The 19364-nt window shown below is 41.7% G+C and overlaps 2 protein-coding genes, 1 long non-coding RNA gene and 1 pseudogene across 3 annotated transcripts; all 4 read right to left on the bottom strand.

The window, feature by feature from the left end:
- Positions 1-268: 268 nt before the first annotated feature.
- On the bottom strand, positions 269-14834 carry LOC104427854 (annotated as a pseudogene).
- On the bottom strand, positions 8311-9647 carry LOC104430415 (reticulon-like protein B18). The gene is made up of 6 exons (XM_010043173.3): positions 9391-9647; positions 9173-9314; positions 8996-9065; positions 8837-8902; positions 8637-8759; positions 8311-8503 (listed from the first exon to the last, which is right to left on the bottom strand). Exons 1-6 carry the CDS (start codon positions 9480-9482, stop codon positions 8361-8363), a joined length of 636 nt encoding a protein of 211 aa, XP_010041475.2. The 5' UTR covers positions 9483-9647; the 3' UTR covers positions 8311-8360.
- On the bottom strand, positions 9733-10192 carry LOC120289614. Its single transcript, XR_005547672.1, has 3 exons — positions 10138-10192; positions 9869-10027; positions 9733-9765 (listed from the first exon to the last, which is right to left on the bottom strand). It is a non-coding gene; the product is annotated as an uncharacterized LOC120289614 (long non-coding RNA).
- A 570-nt stretch (positions 14835-15404) lies between the features above and the next one.
- On the bottom strand, positions 15405-16838 carry LOC104426412 (probable glutathione S-transferase). The gene is made up of 2 exons (XM_010039467.3): positions 16438-16838; positions 15405-16017 (listed from the first exon to the last, which is right to left on the bottom strand). The coding sequence occupies exons 1-2, from the start codon at positions 16750-16752 to the stop codon at positions 15652-15654; spliced, it is 681 nt and encodes a 226-aa protein (XP_010037769.1). The 5' UTR covers positions 16753-16838; the 3' UTR covers positions 15405-15651.
- Positions 16839-19364: the final 2526 nt, after the last annotated feature.

The raw sequence follows: 19364 nt of genomic DNA on the forward strand, positions 1-19364 counted from the left end.
GAACTTGAAGTTATTTGTCTAAGACGGTAAGAGCTTATCAAGCTTTTTGATCAATCGAAAAAGGGCATTTTGAATTTCACTCATTCTATAAAACTCACAGCAAATTGATGCTTAATTAAACCGTGATTCATCATTATCACGGACCATCACTATCAAGAAGCAACGGACTCCTAAAATAACATTCGAATAAACTTTTATTAGAACCAAAAATGGCATAACACAAACACAAAGAACCCAATCAAACCACAACCCAAGGAAGACCCAAAACTCACGCTTTATTCTTATAAAAGCTAGTTATCATCTCTGCTTGTACCTTGAAGAAGGCCAAGAGCTTGTCTTTTAGAGGAAGATTCTCTTTGATGACCGGGCAGTTCTGAAACTCTTCGGCCCACTTGCACAGCAACGGGAACTCGCCCTCGGTCAGGACGTCGGCTCCGACCGCTTCTTGGATGACTCCAACCCAATATCCGACGAAATTGGCCATGATGTCGATGAACCCGACAGTCTCCCCTCCGAAGAACTTCTTGCCCTTGAGCTCGCCTTCGAGAGTGCTTAAAAGCTGACGTGCTTCTTCATGCATCTTTTCCCTTTCGGCCCCTATGCTCGTGAAGGATTTCCAGAGAGTTTGCATGCACTGTTCATAGTGGAAAAAACAAACTTTTTATGGTGAAATGATATACTGATCAGGAGGTAGATCTTACTAGAGAGGTTGTGGTCCGTAATTGTAACTCGAAAACTCAAGACTCTAGTGATCGAAGTCTGGAATTATTATTATCATCGAAAGGAAAGTTGCATTGAAAATTTAAGCCTTAATTATTTTTGTACCCATAATGTAATAAATCCTCGACTTTTTTTCTTTTGTGCAATATAATCTCGAATTTTATGCAAATGCAATATGGTCCTTTCGAGATTGTGCATAATGACTCTATTGCCTTTTAATAATCGAGGTCTATGACTCCCAATTTGATTACTTGGTTTCCGAAGCACGTTCATGATGTTAAGAACATGCATATTCTTTTTCCCTTTAAGACTAGCTGTATTAGGTTATTTTTAAGACAATCGCTAATCCAGACATTAGAAAAGGATAATAAACTCAGTCGGTCGTTTATGGGTATCAAATTAAAATCTTAGGGATTGGAAATACGAGAGGCTTATGTGTTCTAGGGCAAGCTTTAGTGTAGAATCTGGGTTCCTCAAACGAGCGAAGGACTTAAATTATAGAAATGGTTTTGGACAACACCTGACTTTTCGAATGCTTAGTCTTTCAAAAACCCAGACGTATACCCAGCAAATACAGGCACTACGAGTACTCGAGCGTAAGATTCAGCTAGCCTATCATACTTCACAGTTTCCAATCTCGCACTTTTCAATGTCTTCCGCACCAGTCAAAGCCAACCCCGTTTATCCCGCAATGAATTAATAACATCTTCCAGCTCTTAACTCTGCTTGGCTCATTAAGCCTTTGGTGTTCACTCAACTTTTGCATATTAAGTGTCAACACACAACCTGAATCAATACGTTACAAAGAGCATCAAGCTCAATTTAAAGATGAGAATGATTACCTTTTCATCCAAGAACTTGGCCCAGAAACGAGCCATTGCTCTCTTGTATGGATCTCGTGGCAAGATTGGGTTGTGTTGGAGAAATCTTCTTGAAGTGTTTTGAAGCTGACAAAACGTTTCCATCAGTCTAGTCTGAAGGTTTGCAGACTCTGATATTTAAAGTCTGAAGACCTCCGGACAGCCAGACTCAAGACTCAAAATCTATCCTCATCGATAGTCTCTAATCTGTTGAAGAAAAGTTATCCAGACCTGGATGTTTCGTTAAGGATTCAACCTTATCAACTGGAGAAGATCTCATGGCTGGAAAAGACGTAACTGAATCCTTTGATTGATCGAGATTGATTCAATGATTGAAGATTCGATGATTGCCTAAATATTCTTGGAAGGTTCTACTTATGGAAACCGAGATCCTGATTGTATGGCCGAACATGATTGATGGGCTATCGACACGTTCCTTTAATAGCTCGAACAATCTTCCTAATTGATTCTGTCCAACGAATAGATTGGAGGAATTCCTTTGGTAAGTGCCAACGGGTATGATGGCATAAAGGAGTATATAAGGAAGACGTTCTTAGTTGTTCAAGGTGTGCGCGATAGAAGAATTCCAAAGTCACGAAGCTCCTTGTTGTTTAGACAATCACTTTGAGCGAATACTTGTATACAAAAGAGAGTCTATATTTGTGAGAAACCTTGAGGAGGTGTGGTAGAACATCTACTTTGTGGAATCAAGGCAAAGCTGTGTTGTAACTTCTCTTTTGATTATAGTGAAATCCAGCCGGTGGGCTGTCAGTGCGGAAGAGTGGACGTAGGCTTGGAATAAGCCGAACCACTATAAATCCTGTGTTCAATTTTCTCTTCCTTACTCTCTTTACCTTGATCGTATTTCATTTTGTTAATCAAGAGAATTTCCTTTCTATCGTTTGCCAAGAATCGCTTCCGTATCTCGATAAATTGTTTGTGCACCCATTCACCCCCTTCTAGGTGCTTATACTAGCTATCTCAATTGGTATCAGAGCCCGTGTGCTCACTTTGTTTGAAGTGTTTTACTTCAGAGTAAAAGATCCATGGCTAGTATGTTGGCTCTAGGGCTGGTAGAAGGGCAAAGCAACACCAGACCGCCTTACTTTGATGGAAATGAATACAACATATGGAAAAACAAGATGAAGGCGTTCTTAAGATCAAAGGATCCCTCGGAATGGGACGTTGTAGAAAAGGAATTGTTCCCAAAGCTGCTCCTATCTCAGAAAGAGGAAAAGACTCTGTTGAGTCTAGCGAAATGACTCAGGAAGAGATAATCAAGAGACAAGCTCTTGATGCAAAAGCAATTTATTCTTTATATTGTGCTTTATCACCTACTGAATATAACAGAATATCTTCCTGTGATACAGCCAAAGAAGTTTGGGATAGTTTGCACATTACTTATGAAGAAACCGATCGAGTGAAAGAGACAAGAATCAACATTCTTCTCGGTCAATACGAAGCCTTTAGAATGAAACCAGGAGAATCTATAAGCGACATTTTAGTCGTTTTACGAGATATCGTAAATGGTCTTGAAAATCAAGGTCAACCAATTTCTGATCCCATGAAAGTAAACAAGTTACTGCGTGGACTCTCCAAGGATTGGAATCACATAAAGACCTCAATTAGAGAGACCCAAAGAATCATGCCACTGTCTGTCGATGAGTTGGTTGGGACTCTTCAATCTTATGAAGTGGAACGAATCAATGAAGACGAAGACCCTAAAGGTAAGAAATCTATTGCATTAAAATCTAATGATGATTCGATGCAAAGATTACAAAGAAGACGACATGGATGATGAAGAACTTGCTCATATGATAAGAAGATTCAGAAAGCTAAACAGAAAAGGAAGAAGATTCAATTCAAAGAAACAAAGTTTTCAGAAGCAATAGACAAAGTTTGCTGAAGATGATGAATCAAACAAAGATATAGTCTGCTTTGAATGCAAGAAAAAGGGACACATCAGACCCAACTGTCCTCTTCTGAAAAAGAAGAAAGGAAAAACTGAAAAATATCGAAAAGCTCTCAAAGCTGAAACCTGGAGTGATACGGAGTGTGAAGATAGTGATGATGATTATGCCAATATATGTCTAATGGCACAATCGGATTCGAGAATCAAACTCGAGAGGCGATTGATTCAGAAAGTGAATTCGAGGTAAGTAACTTCAAAATCCCTATTAAAGTTTCAAAATACATTGATGAATTATGTTTTAGTCTTAAGACTTCTCTTAAAAGAATTTCCGAACTCAAAAAAGAAAATTCTGCTTTAAAACATCATGAGAATGCTTTGGAAGAAAAAGTGAAATGCTTAGACCAGAACGTTTCTTCTCTCAAAGAAAGTGAAAATAATATTTTAAAAGAAAATGCTTTCTTAAAAAATGATATTTCAAATATTTCCAAAAGATTTTCTCTAGGTTCTGAAAACTGGAGAAAATACTTTCAATTCAAAGACTTTATTTCAATAAATCTAGTTTGGGAATGACTGCTGAAACCATTCCTTTAATTGATTTTCCTAAAGTAAAGGAAAGGATCAAGCAAAGACCCACAAGAGGTGCCTACAAAAATCATTTTGAAAGGAACTTTGTAAAACCAGTAGGTCGCAATGCTCTTAGATGTTCAAAATGCAATAGAACAGATCATTTTGAGAAAGAATGTCCTATGGTTTGGAGACCTGTCAATAAAGTCTGGGCAAAAACCGTATATCAGACTAACTCAAAAGGACCCAAGAAAATATGGGTACCAAAGAAAGCTTGAGTTTCTTTTTGAATGCAGGTCACTATCAAGAAAAAAGTAAAATGGTATCTGGATAGTGGATGCTCGAGACACATGACAGGGGATTCAAATTACTTCATAAAGCTCGCTCAAATGAATGGTGGAAAAGTCTCATTTGGAGGAAACAGCAAAGGAAAAATAGTAGGATTTGGAACTGTAAAGATTGGGAACCTCACAATAAGCAATGTTTCTTTAGTTGAAGGGCTCAATTACAACCGCTCGCATCGTCGGCTTTGTGATGCCGGTTTTAGAATCAACTTTCAAGAGGGTATTTGTTTAGGAACCAGTAAAGATTCTACTCAGTCATTCATGGGTCGAAGACATGGGAATATCTACCTCTTGGACGTAAAACCAAATGAATCGCAATGTCTAATCTCAATCCAAGACGAAGCGAACTTATGGCACAAAAAGCTTGGGCATATCAACATGAAGCGAGATAGCCAAAATCTCAGCAAAGAAGCTTGTTCGTGGTTTACCCAATTTATCATATCAAAAGTCCGATCTATGTACACCATGTATATTGGGAAAATAGGTAAGAAATTCCTTTAAACCAATAAATCAAGTTTCCACTAATCGTGTACTGCAGCTCTTGCATATGGATCTCTTCGGACCAACAAGAACGCAGAGCATTGGAGGTAAGAAATATTGCCTAGTAATTGTGGATGACTACTCACGATTTACTTGGGTATATTTCTTGGCAAGTAAGTCTGAAACTTTCTCTTACTTTGAAAAATTTGCTAAGAAGGTTCAAAATGAAAAAGGGTATGTCATTTCAAGTATAAAAACAGACCATGGAGGTGAATTTGAAAATCAAGACTTTACAAAATTTTGTAGATGAATCTGGTTTTCAACATTTGTTCTCCTCTCCATATACTCCATAGCAAAACGGAGTCGTGGAAAGAAAGAATAGATCTCTTCAAGACATGGCTAGAACTCTTTTAATTGAAAGCAATATCTCTTTACGTTTTTGGGCTGAAGCAGTTTCAACATCATGTTATATTATCAATAGAGTCTTTCTAAGGCCTATTCTAGAAAAAACCCCTTATGAACTATTTAAAGAAAAGAAGCCAATTGTTTCGTATTTTCATGTATTCGGATGCAAATGTTTCATATTGAAAAATGCAAATGATCAAGTTGGTAAGTTTGAAGAAAAGTCAGATGAAGGCATCTTCCTTGGATATTCAACCACAAGCAAAGCGTACTGAGTCTACAACAAGAAGACTCAAAGCGTGGAAGAATCAATGAATGTCAAATTCCAAGATTCTACACAAAGTGAATTTATTCAGACTCATCTCGAAGAGACTGAATCTGCTCCAGACTCTACGAAGTCTAAATCTCAAGAAGCAGTTCAGACTTTGAAGGATTATCAACAAGTGACTGTTGAAGATTCAAGTGAAGGAAGTGATCATCAATCGATAAATTAACCAGCAACGGAAACATAAGTCCAGTCATCCCAAAGATCTTATTATTGGCGACATCTATGAAGGAATTCGCACAAGATCCAAAAGGCGAGAAGAGTCTAGTGCCGTGGCTCTTATTTTGAAATAGAACCCAAGAGCATAGAAGAAGCTTTATCCGATGAAAGTTGGATTGAAGCTATACAAGAAGAACTCAGACAATTCAAAATTAATGATGTCGGGAATTAACTCCAAAACCGAAAGGTAAATCGGTTGTTGGAGCTAAATGGGTTTTCGAAACAAGATGGACGAGAAAGGTAAAGTCGTAAGAAACAAAGCAAGACTCGTGGCCAAAGGATACACACAAGAAGAAGGGATCGACTATGATGAGACTTATGCACCGGTAGTAAGGTTAGAAGCAATTCGTTTATTACTTGCATTTGCTTGTCATAAAAATTTCAGGTTATTTCAAATGGACGTCAAAAGTGCCTTCCTAAATGGATTCATCCATGAGGAAGTCTATGTGGAACAACCACCGGGGTTTGAAGACCCAAGGAAACCAGACTCAGTATTCAGACTCAAAAAGGCCTTATATGGCTTAAAGCAAGCACCTCGAGCTTGATATGACAGATTAAGTAAGTTTTTAATTCAAAATGGATTTGTTAAAGGTAAAGTGGACACTACTCTTTTTATTAAAAGAGAAAGCAAAAGTTTTCTGCTTGTTCAAATATATGTCGATGATATTATCTTTGGATCCCTTTAATGAAAGTACGTGCAAGAAATTTTCTAAGACTATGCGGGAAGAATTTGAAATGAGCATGATGGGTGAGTTAACCTTCTTTCTTGGACTTCAAATAAAACAATTGGAGGAAGGAACTTTTATTATCAAGAAAAGTATGCAAATGATCTTATCAAAAAGTTTGGTTTGGACAATTGCAAAAAGGCTGACATACCAATGTCAAGTTCCTTGAAGATAGACAAAGATGAAGAAGGGAAGAAAGTCGATCAAAAGCTGTACAGAGTATCATCGGATCTCTTCTTTATCTTATCGCTTTCTAGACCTGACATTTTGTTTAGTGTTTGCATCGTGCTGATTTCAATCAGACCCAAAAGAATCTCATTTAAATGCAGCAAAGCGTATTATCAAATATATCTCATCAACTTCAAGCTTTGGTCTCTGGTATCCAAAAAGGGGAGACTTTACTCTTCTTGGATATTCAGACGCAGACCTTGCTTTGGATGCGAAGTCGATAGAAAGAACACCTCGGGTACTTGTCAACTACTTGGAGGGGGACGGTGTCTTGGTTTTCAAGAAAGCAAAGTACGAGTAGCTCTCTCAGCTGCGAGTATGTAGCTCTCGGAAGTTGTTGTTTGCAAATTCCGTGGATGAAACAACAGCTGAGAGACTTTGGAATTGAAGACTCATGCATGGAGATTAATTGCGACAACACCATCGCTATCAATCTCACCAAAAATCCAATTCTACACTCAAGAGCGAAGCATATAGAGATTCGACATCACTTTATTAGAGACCATGTTCAAAATGGAGATGTTTCAATTCAATTTGTTGACTCAAAGAACCAACTGGCGGATATATTCACAAAGCCGTTGGAGAAAAATCAGTTCGAAACCATCCGTTCCAGACTCAACATTTTAAGGTATGAGGAGATCAAAGTCTAAAGACTTTCAGACTCAGACATACAAGACTTTAAGTTAGTCTTGGTACGACCGTCAGACTGTAAGTTAGTCTTTCTCTCTCTCTCGAATCTTATCTTGAAAAGGTACGATTGGTAACCGTGTTTTATTGCTATCTTTAATCGGCGTAATTTTTGCATCGTTTCCTTTTCCAAAAAGAAGTTAATTTTAAAATGACTATTTTCACGGAAAAAGACAGTTATTTTGAAAATGCATCTTTTTATTTCCTTTGTGACAGTTCGTTTATCTCTCTTTTTAACCGATCGTGCACTGTAGGGGTGAGCATGGTCCGGGTTGGTCCGGGCCACCCCCTAACCCTAGGACCAACCCGTACAGTGTCGGTCCTCAATTTTTAGGACCAAGGACCGACCCTATTAAGCCTGGGACCAAGGACCGGACCAACCCAATGGGTTCGGTCCGGTTCCAGGGTCAACCCGGGACCGATCTATAATTTTTTTCATCTTTTTTTTTTTCGTACTCCCTAAAAAAGTAAACATACAAAAGTATCTCAATCAGTGTATGAAATCGACAATGTAGCATATAAGACAAAAAAAAGTATCTCAATAATTTTTTTTCGTCTTGTATATACATAACTAGATCTAATGAATTTTTTTCATCATGCATATACATAACTAGATCAAACACAAAGCTTCCCAGGTTCTTCTCCAACAGTAGATAAGCCACTAGGACAGAAGGAAAACAGGCCTAACTCTACGGTCTATCTAAATGCCCGCATTCCAAAATTGCAAGAGCCATAGTGATTTGAATAGAATATACATTATACAGAAAAGGTATTAGTTTTACAGACAGATTATTCACCGGAGGGGGAGAACCCATTTTCGCATTGCAAGATCTACAACGCTCCTCGGACAGTACAACAGTGTCTCGGATGTCGCTGATAAAGCCTCGGCACTAGTCACAGGACATCTTTTTCTGCGACAACTATAGCCTTGTCCGGCTGCTCCTGTGCTAAATCTTCCTTTTCAGCTTCTGCAGCTACTTCAAGATTTGCTCCCGAATGTTGTCGATGGTAACGCAGAACCACGACAGATATGAACGCTGTCAAGAGACCAATACCAAACTGTCAAGTTAAGTAGACACTGATGCTCTGAACAAGTTTAGTCGTCAACAACTACTTCACAAAAGTCTACACCGTGTCTTAAATTTCAGAGACTCGTCTTTTTAAGTTCACCTGTGAGCAAGCGAGTTTTTATAGTCGTCAGGTTCCAGAAGGCCATGATTGCTGATGCGGCCACGATTTTCTTGTGGGAGCAAGCAACCCACGCTTCAAGAACCCACCATTTGGAGCACTCAACTATACAAACCGAGGTACGCTTAGTCTATAAGCATAAGCAGGTAAAATTTATATACGTTATCAGCAAACGTATGTACCTTTTTGGCTTATCCGAGCTGAATAGCGCAAGTATAGTTTCGGGGCGGTGAAGCTGACAAAGAACCCTGCTCAAAGTAAAAAAGAATAAGGCATTAATATTCATTGCAAAACAGGTTCTCACTTTGGTGCAGTACAATTATGAGCTTGCTCTCACTAACCAATTGCGCATAGCCTCCGAAGCGTGATGAGATGGCCATATTCAGCTCCAAGAAGGAGAAACGGAGCTACCTGATCAGGAAAAAAACAAAAAAGTCGATCAAGGATGAACGACCTAAGCAATCTGCACATAAGGATTGAACATGAATATTGAATACTAGCCCACCACCACGACATACTTTTAGGGTCATGGATGGCTCTCCCGAGAAAAGCTCTCGCCTCTTTGAAATTGCGAGATTAGCAGCAGGAAGTATCAATCTAGCCACTCTCAAGATGTCATCTTCTTTTAACTGGATGTCACGCCTCTTCTCAATATTATTCCTGCATCAGCGCTGCACCTTAGCTCACAAATTTATCCAAATGGAGAAACAGAGCAAACACTAGAGTGAGACTATACCTTTGACAGATGGAATTGGAGAAGAAAGATAACCCCAACAAGAGAAGCCCCAGTTGGCAAATTGCAGAGAAAATGCTTATAACATAAGCCATCACGAAGATAATCAGATATCACCCTTCACCAGGTGCTCTTGCAATCAAAAACCCATGTAGACATAAGCCAAACAAACAAAAAATGACTTCATCACACCTGAAGCTGATTCCTTGAGCAAAGCAAGAAGACAAGAAGCAGAGAGACCCTACACCAAACCAGAGTGTCGATTTTCGACATCTCTCCACAATATTAAATCAGTAATCCCTGTCCGATTCGGTCCAGATTCTTATTGTCCTCAAGTAAAATCAATTCCTTCACAAAAAGCAAATCGAACATCCAACTCTGCAAGATTAGGAACATCCACCAACAATGCGGCATTGTGCAACTAAACTATAAATACCATTAGGTTTCTAATTAGGGATTCTTCTTTTTCCTTCTGATTTACTCGGCGATAAGCAAGGCGACCGGCGCGAGTGGTGAGCGGCAAGTGCGAGCATCGAGTGGGGCGAGCGTTAACCGGCGAGCGGCAAGAGTTGAGCGAGGCTAGCGGCGAGCGGCGAGCGTTAAGCAAGGCTAGCGGTGAGTGGCGAGTGGCGACTAATACCTAGCCAAACCGGTCACGTACACGAAGCAAACATGGAAAAAACAAATCAACACAAATCAAGAGCATACATGAGGTTGAAGATCTCAAATGAAGCACAAAGTAGAACTCACTAGCCAAGTTGTGTTCGGAAAGCAAGGGCGAGCGAGCGTTAGGGTTTCTAATTAGGGCTTCTTCTTTTCCTTCGATTTCCTCGGCGATAAGCGAGGCGACCGACGCGAGTGGCGAGCGCGAGCGGCAAGTGCGAGCATCGAGTGGGGCGAGCGTCACCGGCGAGCGGCAAGAGTTGAGCGAGGCTAGCGGTGAGCGGCGAGCGTTAAGCAAGGCTAGCGGTGAGTGGCGAGTGGCGAGGGTTGAGTGAGGCCAGCAACGGCAGCAAAGGGCTTGTAGCAAGCGCAGCGGCGCGAGCGGTGAGCGGCGCGAGCGGCACGGGCAACTGTGAGGCGAGCAAGGATGCTGTTACTTTTGATTTTGGCAAATTTGAAGAACAAAGAAGACAAAATGGAAGAGAACATACCTTGGGGAAGGAAGCCGCGAGGAGATTTACGGCGTAGACTTTCCACCGTTTTGGACGTTGCGAGTCCGTCACCGTGAAGACTCCATGGTCTTCACGGTGAAGAACACTGGATTGTGGACTCGGAGAACATTCTTTGGAGTTTGGACTCGGAGGACGCCGTGAAGACGAAGACCTTGACGGCGTAAATCACGCCTTTTGGATTGCGTTTGTCCAAGACGGTGAGCCGAGGAGTCAACTTTAACCTAATTTTACTTAGGTTTGACCGTTTTAATATATAAAAGAATTATTCCTTACCAAAAAAAATATAAAAAAATATAAATAATATAATATAAATAATAAACGGGGTTGGTCCGGGTTGGACCAACCCAAAACTCTTAGGACCGAGGACCAACCCGCACACGGTGTTGGTCCTGAAATTTCAGGACCAAGGACCGACCAGTCCCCTTGAAACCGGACCAGACCGCGGGGTTGGGCCGGTCAGGGTTGGTCCAGTGGTCGACCCCGAACCGCTGCTCACCCCTAGTGCACTGTTGATTCCTCTTCACTTTACTCTCAAAAACCCTAGAAAGCATCGATCCTCCATTCCCATTTGTCTTCTTTGTTTAATCTTCAAAAAGTTGTCATCTTTCTTGAGAAAGTCAAGCAAGGAATCTTCCAAAACCGAGAAAGATGTTATCTTCAAGAAAGTCTTCGAGAATCGCAAGCGGGGACCACAACGAATGAGTGAGGGGCCTACGCACTTCGATCTTCATCAAGAAGAAGTGTCTCCCGAACAGCAACCGAGCCCACAACATTCTCAACAGCGTCATTCTCCTCCATCTAGTCCTCAAGGCGTTGATCATCAACAACAGGAAGAAATCATCGAGGATGCAGACCCTGTAAGAGTTCAAAAGCTTGCTTATATTTACAAGCTATATCGTGCCTTAAAAGGAACTCGTACTCCTTTGAACTATGTTGATGATTTTCTTAAAGACAAAGGATATAAGAACGAATATATCTTTCTGCGAAAAATGGAAAGTTTGGGAATTGCTCGTAAAGGGGTGGCTGAGGAAACCCTTGCGAATATCCCAAGTGATCCTCGTGACTGGGGGCCGAATCCTGTAGATGGGAATGATGATGACAAATTGTACAGCCAATTTCAACCGAAAATGGGTATTGCAGTTGAAAATCAAGGAAAAAGGGGAGATTTGTTCAGATCGAAGGAACATAAGGATTTGTACTCGAAATTGCTGAAGCGTGGGGTAATAAACCCTAGGAGTGTGGATTTTGATTTTCGGATCTTTGTGAATGTGAACTTGAGAGAAAAGTTCAGTTATCTTCAACTTGAAAAGTTCCGCTCCGACACTACGAGAGGCCTATCTTTGGATTAACTGCATATTTCTATTCAAATCTTAGCTTTTGGATGCGAATAGATTCTCTTTCAGTGTCAAAGACCAAGACTATGTTGTGGATATGAATATCTTTGGCGGATGTGTTAGGAGTTGAAAGAGGAAGATATCAACCAATCAAAGTTTCCATTGCTCGGGCCACACTGGAACTGGTGAAGGACAGGAGAACAGATGAGAAGATCACCTACTTAAGGATGAGTGCATTCAACATCTTGCTTCACAAGATCGTGATCAATTGCCTCCGACCGAAATCAACTTCCAAAACTGATGTTTCAAGTTCAGAGGCAAAGCTGATGTATGCCATCCTCTTTGGGAAAAAGTTTTCTCTCCCTCACACTATTATGTTTCACATGTATAGAGCAATGATGAAGGACAGAGGTCAACTCCCTTACCCAAGCCTTGTTACGAAGTTATTCAGACATTTGAATATTCAGCCTCCGCAAATCTTTTGTGTTCGACCATGCGATCATATGGTGGTAGGACTGAAAATGGTGACCAAAATGCGTTTGAAGGAACTGAGCAAGGAGTTGGAGAAATTCAAGGAGAAGACTCTGCCAAAACTCATCAAATCTCTTCGCAGCTAAAAGAAAAGGGAAGGAGCCCATGGTTGCTCCATCCAAAAGAAGAAGAGCTCTCCTCGTAGAGGATGAAGATGATGAGGAAGACATCACCATCTCTCGCAATGGCTTTGAAGAATTTAAGTGGTCTGTTCCACGAAAGAATCGGAACAAATGACGAAAGAAGCGAGAGGAGAAGGATGCAGAGGAGAAGGAAGAAGAAGAAAGAGAAGCTGAAAAAGAAGCGAGAGGAGAAAAGACATGAAGAAGAAAGAAAAGAAGAAGGAGAACCTGAGGAACTCTCTTCTCCACCGGTAGGCATGGAAACAGGGGGAGATCAAGAGAAAGGAGGGAAGTCTTCATATCTTGATGCAAGTGAAGAAGTCAGTCGCTCACCTGCAGACCCAGAGGATGTTTATGCCTCTCAGTTTCCAGAAGAAGGTCATGAAGTTTCATCGCCAAACCTGCGAGATTATGCTGATCTACCATCGTCTGCATTTACTCCATCAGAACGGGCCGAAGCGAGTACTCAGACTGATAATGCAACAGATTTTTGCAGAATCATGGATACTCTTTTGGAGATGAAAGGTCAAATTTATGCCTTGGGATGCGAGGTTCAAAACTTGCAGAATGCGGGTCAAGTTTCTTCATGTTCATTGAATGATAAGATCCAAGCCCTCTCTATTCAGATTCAGGCCAATGCCAAGGGTGAGGAGATTGCACATCTGAAGGAAGACTTGAAAAGGCTGAAAGGCATCGTTCAGTCTATGGGAGATTTCTAGCTTGTCCGCGTTCCCAAGCAATCTTGGCTTCATTCTATCTTCATCTCAACCTTTTTAATGCTGACAAAAAGGGGGAGAGATGCAAGATTTGATTAAACTTTCAATTGTTAAACTTTTAATTGTGTGGACTGTTTGTTGGATTGTTTTGTTTGACTTTGACTTTTGTGTCGGATGAGAACCGAACTAGACTTGGACTTGACTGCTTTTATTAACTACTATTGATATCTTATGGATGGCTTTATCGTATACTAGACTAACCTATTTTCTGTGGTTGCAGATTCTAGTGTTATTCATTTAGCCATTTAAGATATGCATATGTGTTTGAGAAATGTTTTGCAGGTTAAAGTTGTCCAAATCTGCAGGAAAGTTTTGTCACCATCAAAAAGGGGGAGATTGTTGGAGAAATCTTCTTGAAGTGTTTTGAAGCTGACAAAACGTTTCCATCAGTCTAGTCTGAAGGTTTGCAGACTCTGATATTTAAAGTCTGAAGACCTCCGGACAGCCAGACTCAAGACTCAAAGTCTATCCTCATTGATAGTCTCTAATCCGTTGAAGAAAGGTTATCCAGACCTGGATGTTTCGTTAATGATTCAACCTTATCAATTGGAGAAGATCTTGTGGCTGGAAAAGACGTAACTGAATCCTTTGATTTGATTGATTCGAGATTGAAGATTCGATGATTGCCTAAATATTCTTGGAAGGTTCTACTTATGGAAACCGAGATCCTGATTGTATGGGCGAACATGATTGATGGGCTATCGACACGTTCCTTTAATAGCTCGAACAATCTTCCTAATTGATTCCGTCCAACGGGTAGATTGGAGGAATTCCTTTGGTAAGTGCCAACGGGTATGATGGCATAAAGGAGTATATAAGGAAGACGTTCTTAGTTGTTCAAGGTGTGCGCGATAAAAGAATTCCAAAGTCTGAAGCTCCTTGTTGTTTAGACAATCACTTTGAGCGAATACTTGTATACAAAAGAGAGTCTATATTTGTGAGAAACCTTGAGGAGGTGTGGTAGAACATCTACACTTTGTGGAATCAAGGCAAAGCTGTGCTGTAACTTCTCTTTTGATCATAGTGAAATCCAGCCGGTGGGCTGTCAGTGCGGAAGAGTGGACGTAGGCTTGGAATAAGCCGAACCACTATAAATCCTGTGTTCAATTTTCTCTTCCTTACTCTCTTTTCCTTGATCGTATGTCATTTTGTTAATCAAGAGAGAATTTCCTTTCTATCGTTTGCCAAGAATCGCTTCCGTATCTCGATAAATTGTTTGTGCACCTATTCACCCCCCTCTAGGTGCTTATACTAGCTATCTCAGGTTGTCCTTCCATGTCTCGTCGATGTATTCAAGAATCACGTGAGACTCCACGATGGGTTTGCCGTTGTGGACGAGCACGGGTATCTTCTTGTGCACAGGGTTGTACTTGAGAAGCGCAGGGCTCTTGCTGTGGTGTATGTCCTCCTCCGAGTACTCATATTTGACACCTTTCATCTTCAGAGCTATCTCGACTCGCCAGCTAAACGGGCTCCCCATGCACCCAATAACTTCAATTCTTCACCCATCTGTCCGAACACGGTCTCACGCTCCAACAGACGCCGAGAAACGCTCTTCTTGGGTAGTAGTTATTTAGCTAAGTAAGAACTTGAGAGAGTCGCTTGTTTTTTGTTTGGCTTCTTATGGAGTTCAATTTGGGTGATGTTTCCTTAGCGCGTAAGTCAGCCCATCAACATCCACATTGTTTGGTCAAATCCAATGCTTAGAAAATTCTGGAGTTGGTGGTTCGAAGACTTATCGTTTTATGATAATTAGACAAATTCAATACGACGAAAATGTTGAAGATTGACTGAACTGAATTTCATGCATCGTGCACACAAAAAAAAAAAAATATTGAATTTAAATATAAGGTCATCGAACATACCGTTCAACGTGGATAGTGAAGAAAATAAACAATGAGTCAATGAAGTGTACTTTTTATCGACATATTGTGCAATTATAAATAGAGATATCACTATATATAATTGCGTTTACTCCAAGTATTTGTGATTTACCAAAAACTGTTATTTTTACAGTAGTTTAAATACTGTTGTACTAACAAATACAAAAAATATAACAATTTGATTTACACGGACAAGGAGGAACAAGGCATTTGGATTTTCATTTATTCCATAGGAAGGACATATATATATATAGCACGTGGGACACCACAAAATCACAGCTAAATGACGCTTAACTATTATGATTTTTTCATTATTTCTGACCATCACTGTCAAGATGCCATAGACTCCTAACAACCGCTCGGATCAGCTTTATTACAACCCAAAATGCCATAACACAAACACAAGAACCCAATCAAACTACGACCCGAGGATGACCCGAAACTCACACCTTATTTTTGTAAGAGCTAGTTATCATCTCGAGTCGAGCCTTGAAGTCGGCCAAGATCTTGTCCCTTGGAGGCAGATTCTCCTTGATGACAGGGCAATTCTTAAACTCTTCGGCCCACTTGTACAGCACTGGGAACTTGTCCTCAGTCAGGAAGTCGAACCCGGCGGCTTCTTGGACGGCGCCGACCCAGTGGCCGATGAAGCTGGCCACGATATCGACGAACCCGACGGTCTCGCCTCCGAAGAACTTCTTGCCTTTGAGCTCGCCTTCAAGAGTACTCAAGAGCTCACATGCTTCCTCATTTGCCTTTTCCTTTTCGGGCCCTACGCTCGTAAGGGATTTCCAGATAGCTGGCACGCACTGTTTACAGTATAAAGAATAAACTTTGCTTGGTCAACAGATCTTGTGATCATGAATTAGATCTAACTAGAGACGTGGTCACCAATTCCAACTCAAAAACTTAGACTTTGGTGGTGATCAAAGTCTAAGACTATTATTATTGAAATGAAGATTACATCGGAAATTCAAGCTCTAAATGGCTTTTTTGTACACAGAATGTAACAAATCCTCAATCTTTTCTCTTTTGTTTAGTATAATCTCAAATCTTATGAAGATGCGATGTGGTCCTTTCAAGAGAAGTCAAGGAAGCCTTTGCTAGGAGGACTTGGAGTTACATCTCATCTTAATTAGATTAGAACCATTGCACTATTACGTGTTAACACAACCCAAATGAGTAAGTGGAGGAGAGCATCAAGCTCAATTTTAAGACAAGACGATTACCTTTTCATCAATGAACTTAGCCCAGAAACGGGCCATTGCTCTCTTGTACGGATCTCGTGGCAATATCGGGTTGTCATTCCATGTCTCGTCGATGTACTCAAGAATCACCTGAGACTCTGCGATGGGTTTGCCATTGTGGACAAGCACGGGTATCTTCTTGTGCACAGGGTTGTACTTGAGAAGTAAAGCGCTCTTGTTGTGGAATATGTCTTCCTCTAAGTACTCATATTCAACACCTTTGATCTTTAGAGCTATCTCGATTCGCCGGCTAAACGGGCTCCCCCACACACCAAATAGCTTCAATTCTTCACCCATCTATCGAAACACAGTCGCCCGCTCTCACACAGATAGAAGCACTCTTCTTGTGTAGTGGCTAAGTGAGAACTTGTGAGAATGGCTTGTTTTCCTGTTGGCTTCTTATAGGGTTCAATTTCAGAGATGATTCCTTCGCGCGCAAGACAGCCCATCAACATCGATGTTGTTTTGTCGAAGTTAATGCTGGAAAATCTTGGAGTGTGCGGTTCCGTGACTTATGGTCTATGTTGTTTAGTCAAAGAAATACTACGAAGTTTTTTAGTGGGCTTCTCGAAGACTTATTTATTGCCCAAGAAATAAGCAGATTGGCTGAACCGAATTTTGATACGTCACCCACAAAGAAAAATTATTCAATTTAGAGGGTAGGGTCGTCCGATGCACAGTTCAGCGCGGACATAATTATTAAAAATGGACAGACTCGTATTATAGGATAGCTTCATTCAATTTAGATTAGGTATATGACGTCATTTGAAAAGACGACCACTAACTTTCTAGTGATAATCGTTGTGACACGAGTAACGTGGAAATTAATGAATTTGCAACTAAATCAAACGCGAAAGAAAACAAAATTATCAATTAAGTTGAGATTAATGAATGAAGAGAAATAATATTCTGTTCATTGACTAATGCATAGCACGTGTCTATTTATAAGCTTTACATAACGACTATCTAAAGTAACACATAAGAATAAATCAAAGAGACTATATAGAATCATTGAATATCCCAAATATATCTTTAATAACCCCCAAACTCAAGATGATTTCAAAGAAGTCAACTTAAGTTTGGAAAATAAATCTAGGAAACGCCTAGGTGAATGTGTCTTGGTGAAAGCAACAAATGAAGTAGAGACAAAACAAACGGTGTCGGGAAGAATGTGATATTGGATGAATTGACAGTCTATCTCAATGTGCTTGGTGCGTTAATGAAAAACATTGTTATGTGCAATTTGGGTAGCACTTTGATTGTCACAATGAATGACTGTTCTGCTATGATGGCGCACTCCCATATCTTCTAGTAGCCACTATAACTATAACAACTCTGATGTCGTCTTAGTAAGAGCTCGATATTCTACTTCTATGTTAGAGCGAGTAACAAACAATGATCCATTTCTTACTAGGGGTGAGCATGGTTCTCGGGTAGAACCGGGAACCGGGGAACCGAACCAGAGGTTTCGGTTCGATTCCCAGTTCTAAGGGGCCGGTTCCGGTTCCCGGTTCTCTTTTTGGGAACCGGCGGTTCTCGGTTCCGGTTCCGGTTCCTATGGGAAACGGAACCGGAGGAACCGGAACCGGCCACATTAAAAAAAAAACCCTAATCCCCCCACGTCATTTCCCCCCTTCTATTCAATCTTCCCCCTTTCCCTTTCTTTTTCTCTCTTTTCTCCCCTTTTTCCTCCTCACGTTACTTCCCCGCCCCCAACTTTTTTCTTTCCCCTCTCTCTCTCTCTCTCCTCTTTCCCCCTCTCTCGGCCGAAACCCCTTTTTCTTCTTCTTCTTCTTCTTCCTTCCTCTCGCTGGCTGCTTTGCTTCACCCATCACCACACCGCCGCCCTATGCCCTACTCACCACCACCTCTTGGCCACCGAACCCCACCACCCATTGCTCGTCGGACGAGCAATCTCGCCGTTGAGCCCAACGAGCTGTCTCGCCGTCCGTGCCACCGTGAGGCACCGCCGCTATCCCCAAGCCACCGTCACCACCTCTTGCCGCCGCTCGCTCGACCGTCCGGGCCATTGCTATTCCGAACCGTCACCACCTCCGCTCGAACCGAGCTCTTCCCCCCTTGGCCGTGGGTTAAGCCGTGACCGCCGCTACTCTGCCTTCGTCGTGCCCCAAATTACTCTCACAACACTTAGTCTCATTGTCTCACGACACTCTGCCCTCTGTTCTCTCTTCGCCCTCTGGTCGACGCCACCAAGTAGCATCCCCGCCGCACCTCACCTCGCCTGCAGCCCGCACCGACGTTGCTCTTGCTCCGTCGGCTACTGCCTTCGCCATGCCTCGCTTGCAGCCCACGATGCCACTGCTGCCTTCGCCGTGCCCCGAAGCCCGCGATGCCGCAACTCGCCTTCGCCGTGCCCCGAATCTCGCGATGTCGCTGCTCTCCTTTCGCCGTGCCCTAAAGCCCGCGACGCCGCTGCTCTGCCTTCGCTGTGCCCTGAAGCTCACGATGCCGCAACTTTGCCTTCGCCGTGCCCCGAAGCCCCCGACCCGCAGCGCCCTCGCTCAGCTCCAAGCTTTCCCCGAGCGACGCTGCTGCAGCTCGCCGCTTGCCCTCGACGCCACCGTCGCTCGCCCTCAACCACCACCGCTCGCCCTCGCCACCGCTGACCTCTGCGCTTACCTCTTCTTGTGAGTGTTCTCTCTGTCATTTTGAAACTCATATTTGTTTGTTCTTTGTTGCTCATAAGTTGTGCGGAAGATGTTTGGGGTAGAACGCATGTTATAATTTGTAATAGTTTGCCAGCCGGAACAACTCTAACAATTCATTGTAAATTCAAAGACGACGATCTCGGGATCCATTATATAATGAGCAGCTGGGAATTCAAATTCAGACCTAGTTTGTTTGGGAAAACTTTATCTTTTTGTAGCTTTGCATGGCCAAATAATTTT

The sequence above is a fragment of the Eucalyptus grandis genome, chromosome 11 (genome assembly GCF_016545825.1).
Source record: "Eucalyptus grandis isolate ANBG69807.140 chromosome 11, ASM1654582v1, whole genome shotgun sequence".
Lineage (NCBI taxonomy): Eukaryota > Viridiplantae > Streptophyta > Magnoliopsida > Myrtales > Myrtaceae > Eucalyptus > Eucalyptus grandis.

What these genes read in the sequence shown, in the direction of transcription:
- LOC104430415 (XM_010043173.3), bottom strand. Translation starts at nt 9,482, where the DNA reads ATGGCTTATGTTATAAGCATTTTCTCTGCAATTTGCCAACTGGGGCTT. An exon ending in TCCAATTCCATCTGTCAAAG is followed by an intron (nt 9,315 to 9,390) that starts GTATAGTCTCAC and finishes GCGCTGATGCAG; the next exon opens with GAATAATATTGAGAAGAGGC. An exon ending in AAAAACTCGCTTGCTCACAG is followed by an intron (nt 8,504 to 8,636) that starts GTGAACTTAAAA and finishes GTCTCTTGACAG; the next exon opens with CGTTCATATCTGTCGTGGTT.
- LOC104426412 (XM_010039467.3), bottom strand. Translation starts at nt 16,752, where the DNA reads ATGGGTGAAGAATTGAAGCTATTTGGTGTGTGGGGGAGCCCGTTTAGC. An exon ending in CTAAGTTCATTGATGAAAAG is followed by an intron (nt 16,018 to 16,437) that starts GTAATCGTCTTG and finishes TACTGTAAACAG; the next exon opens with TGCGTGCCAGCTATCTGGAA.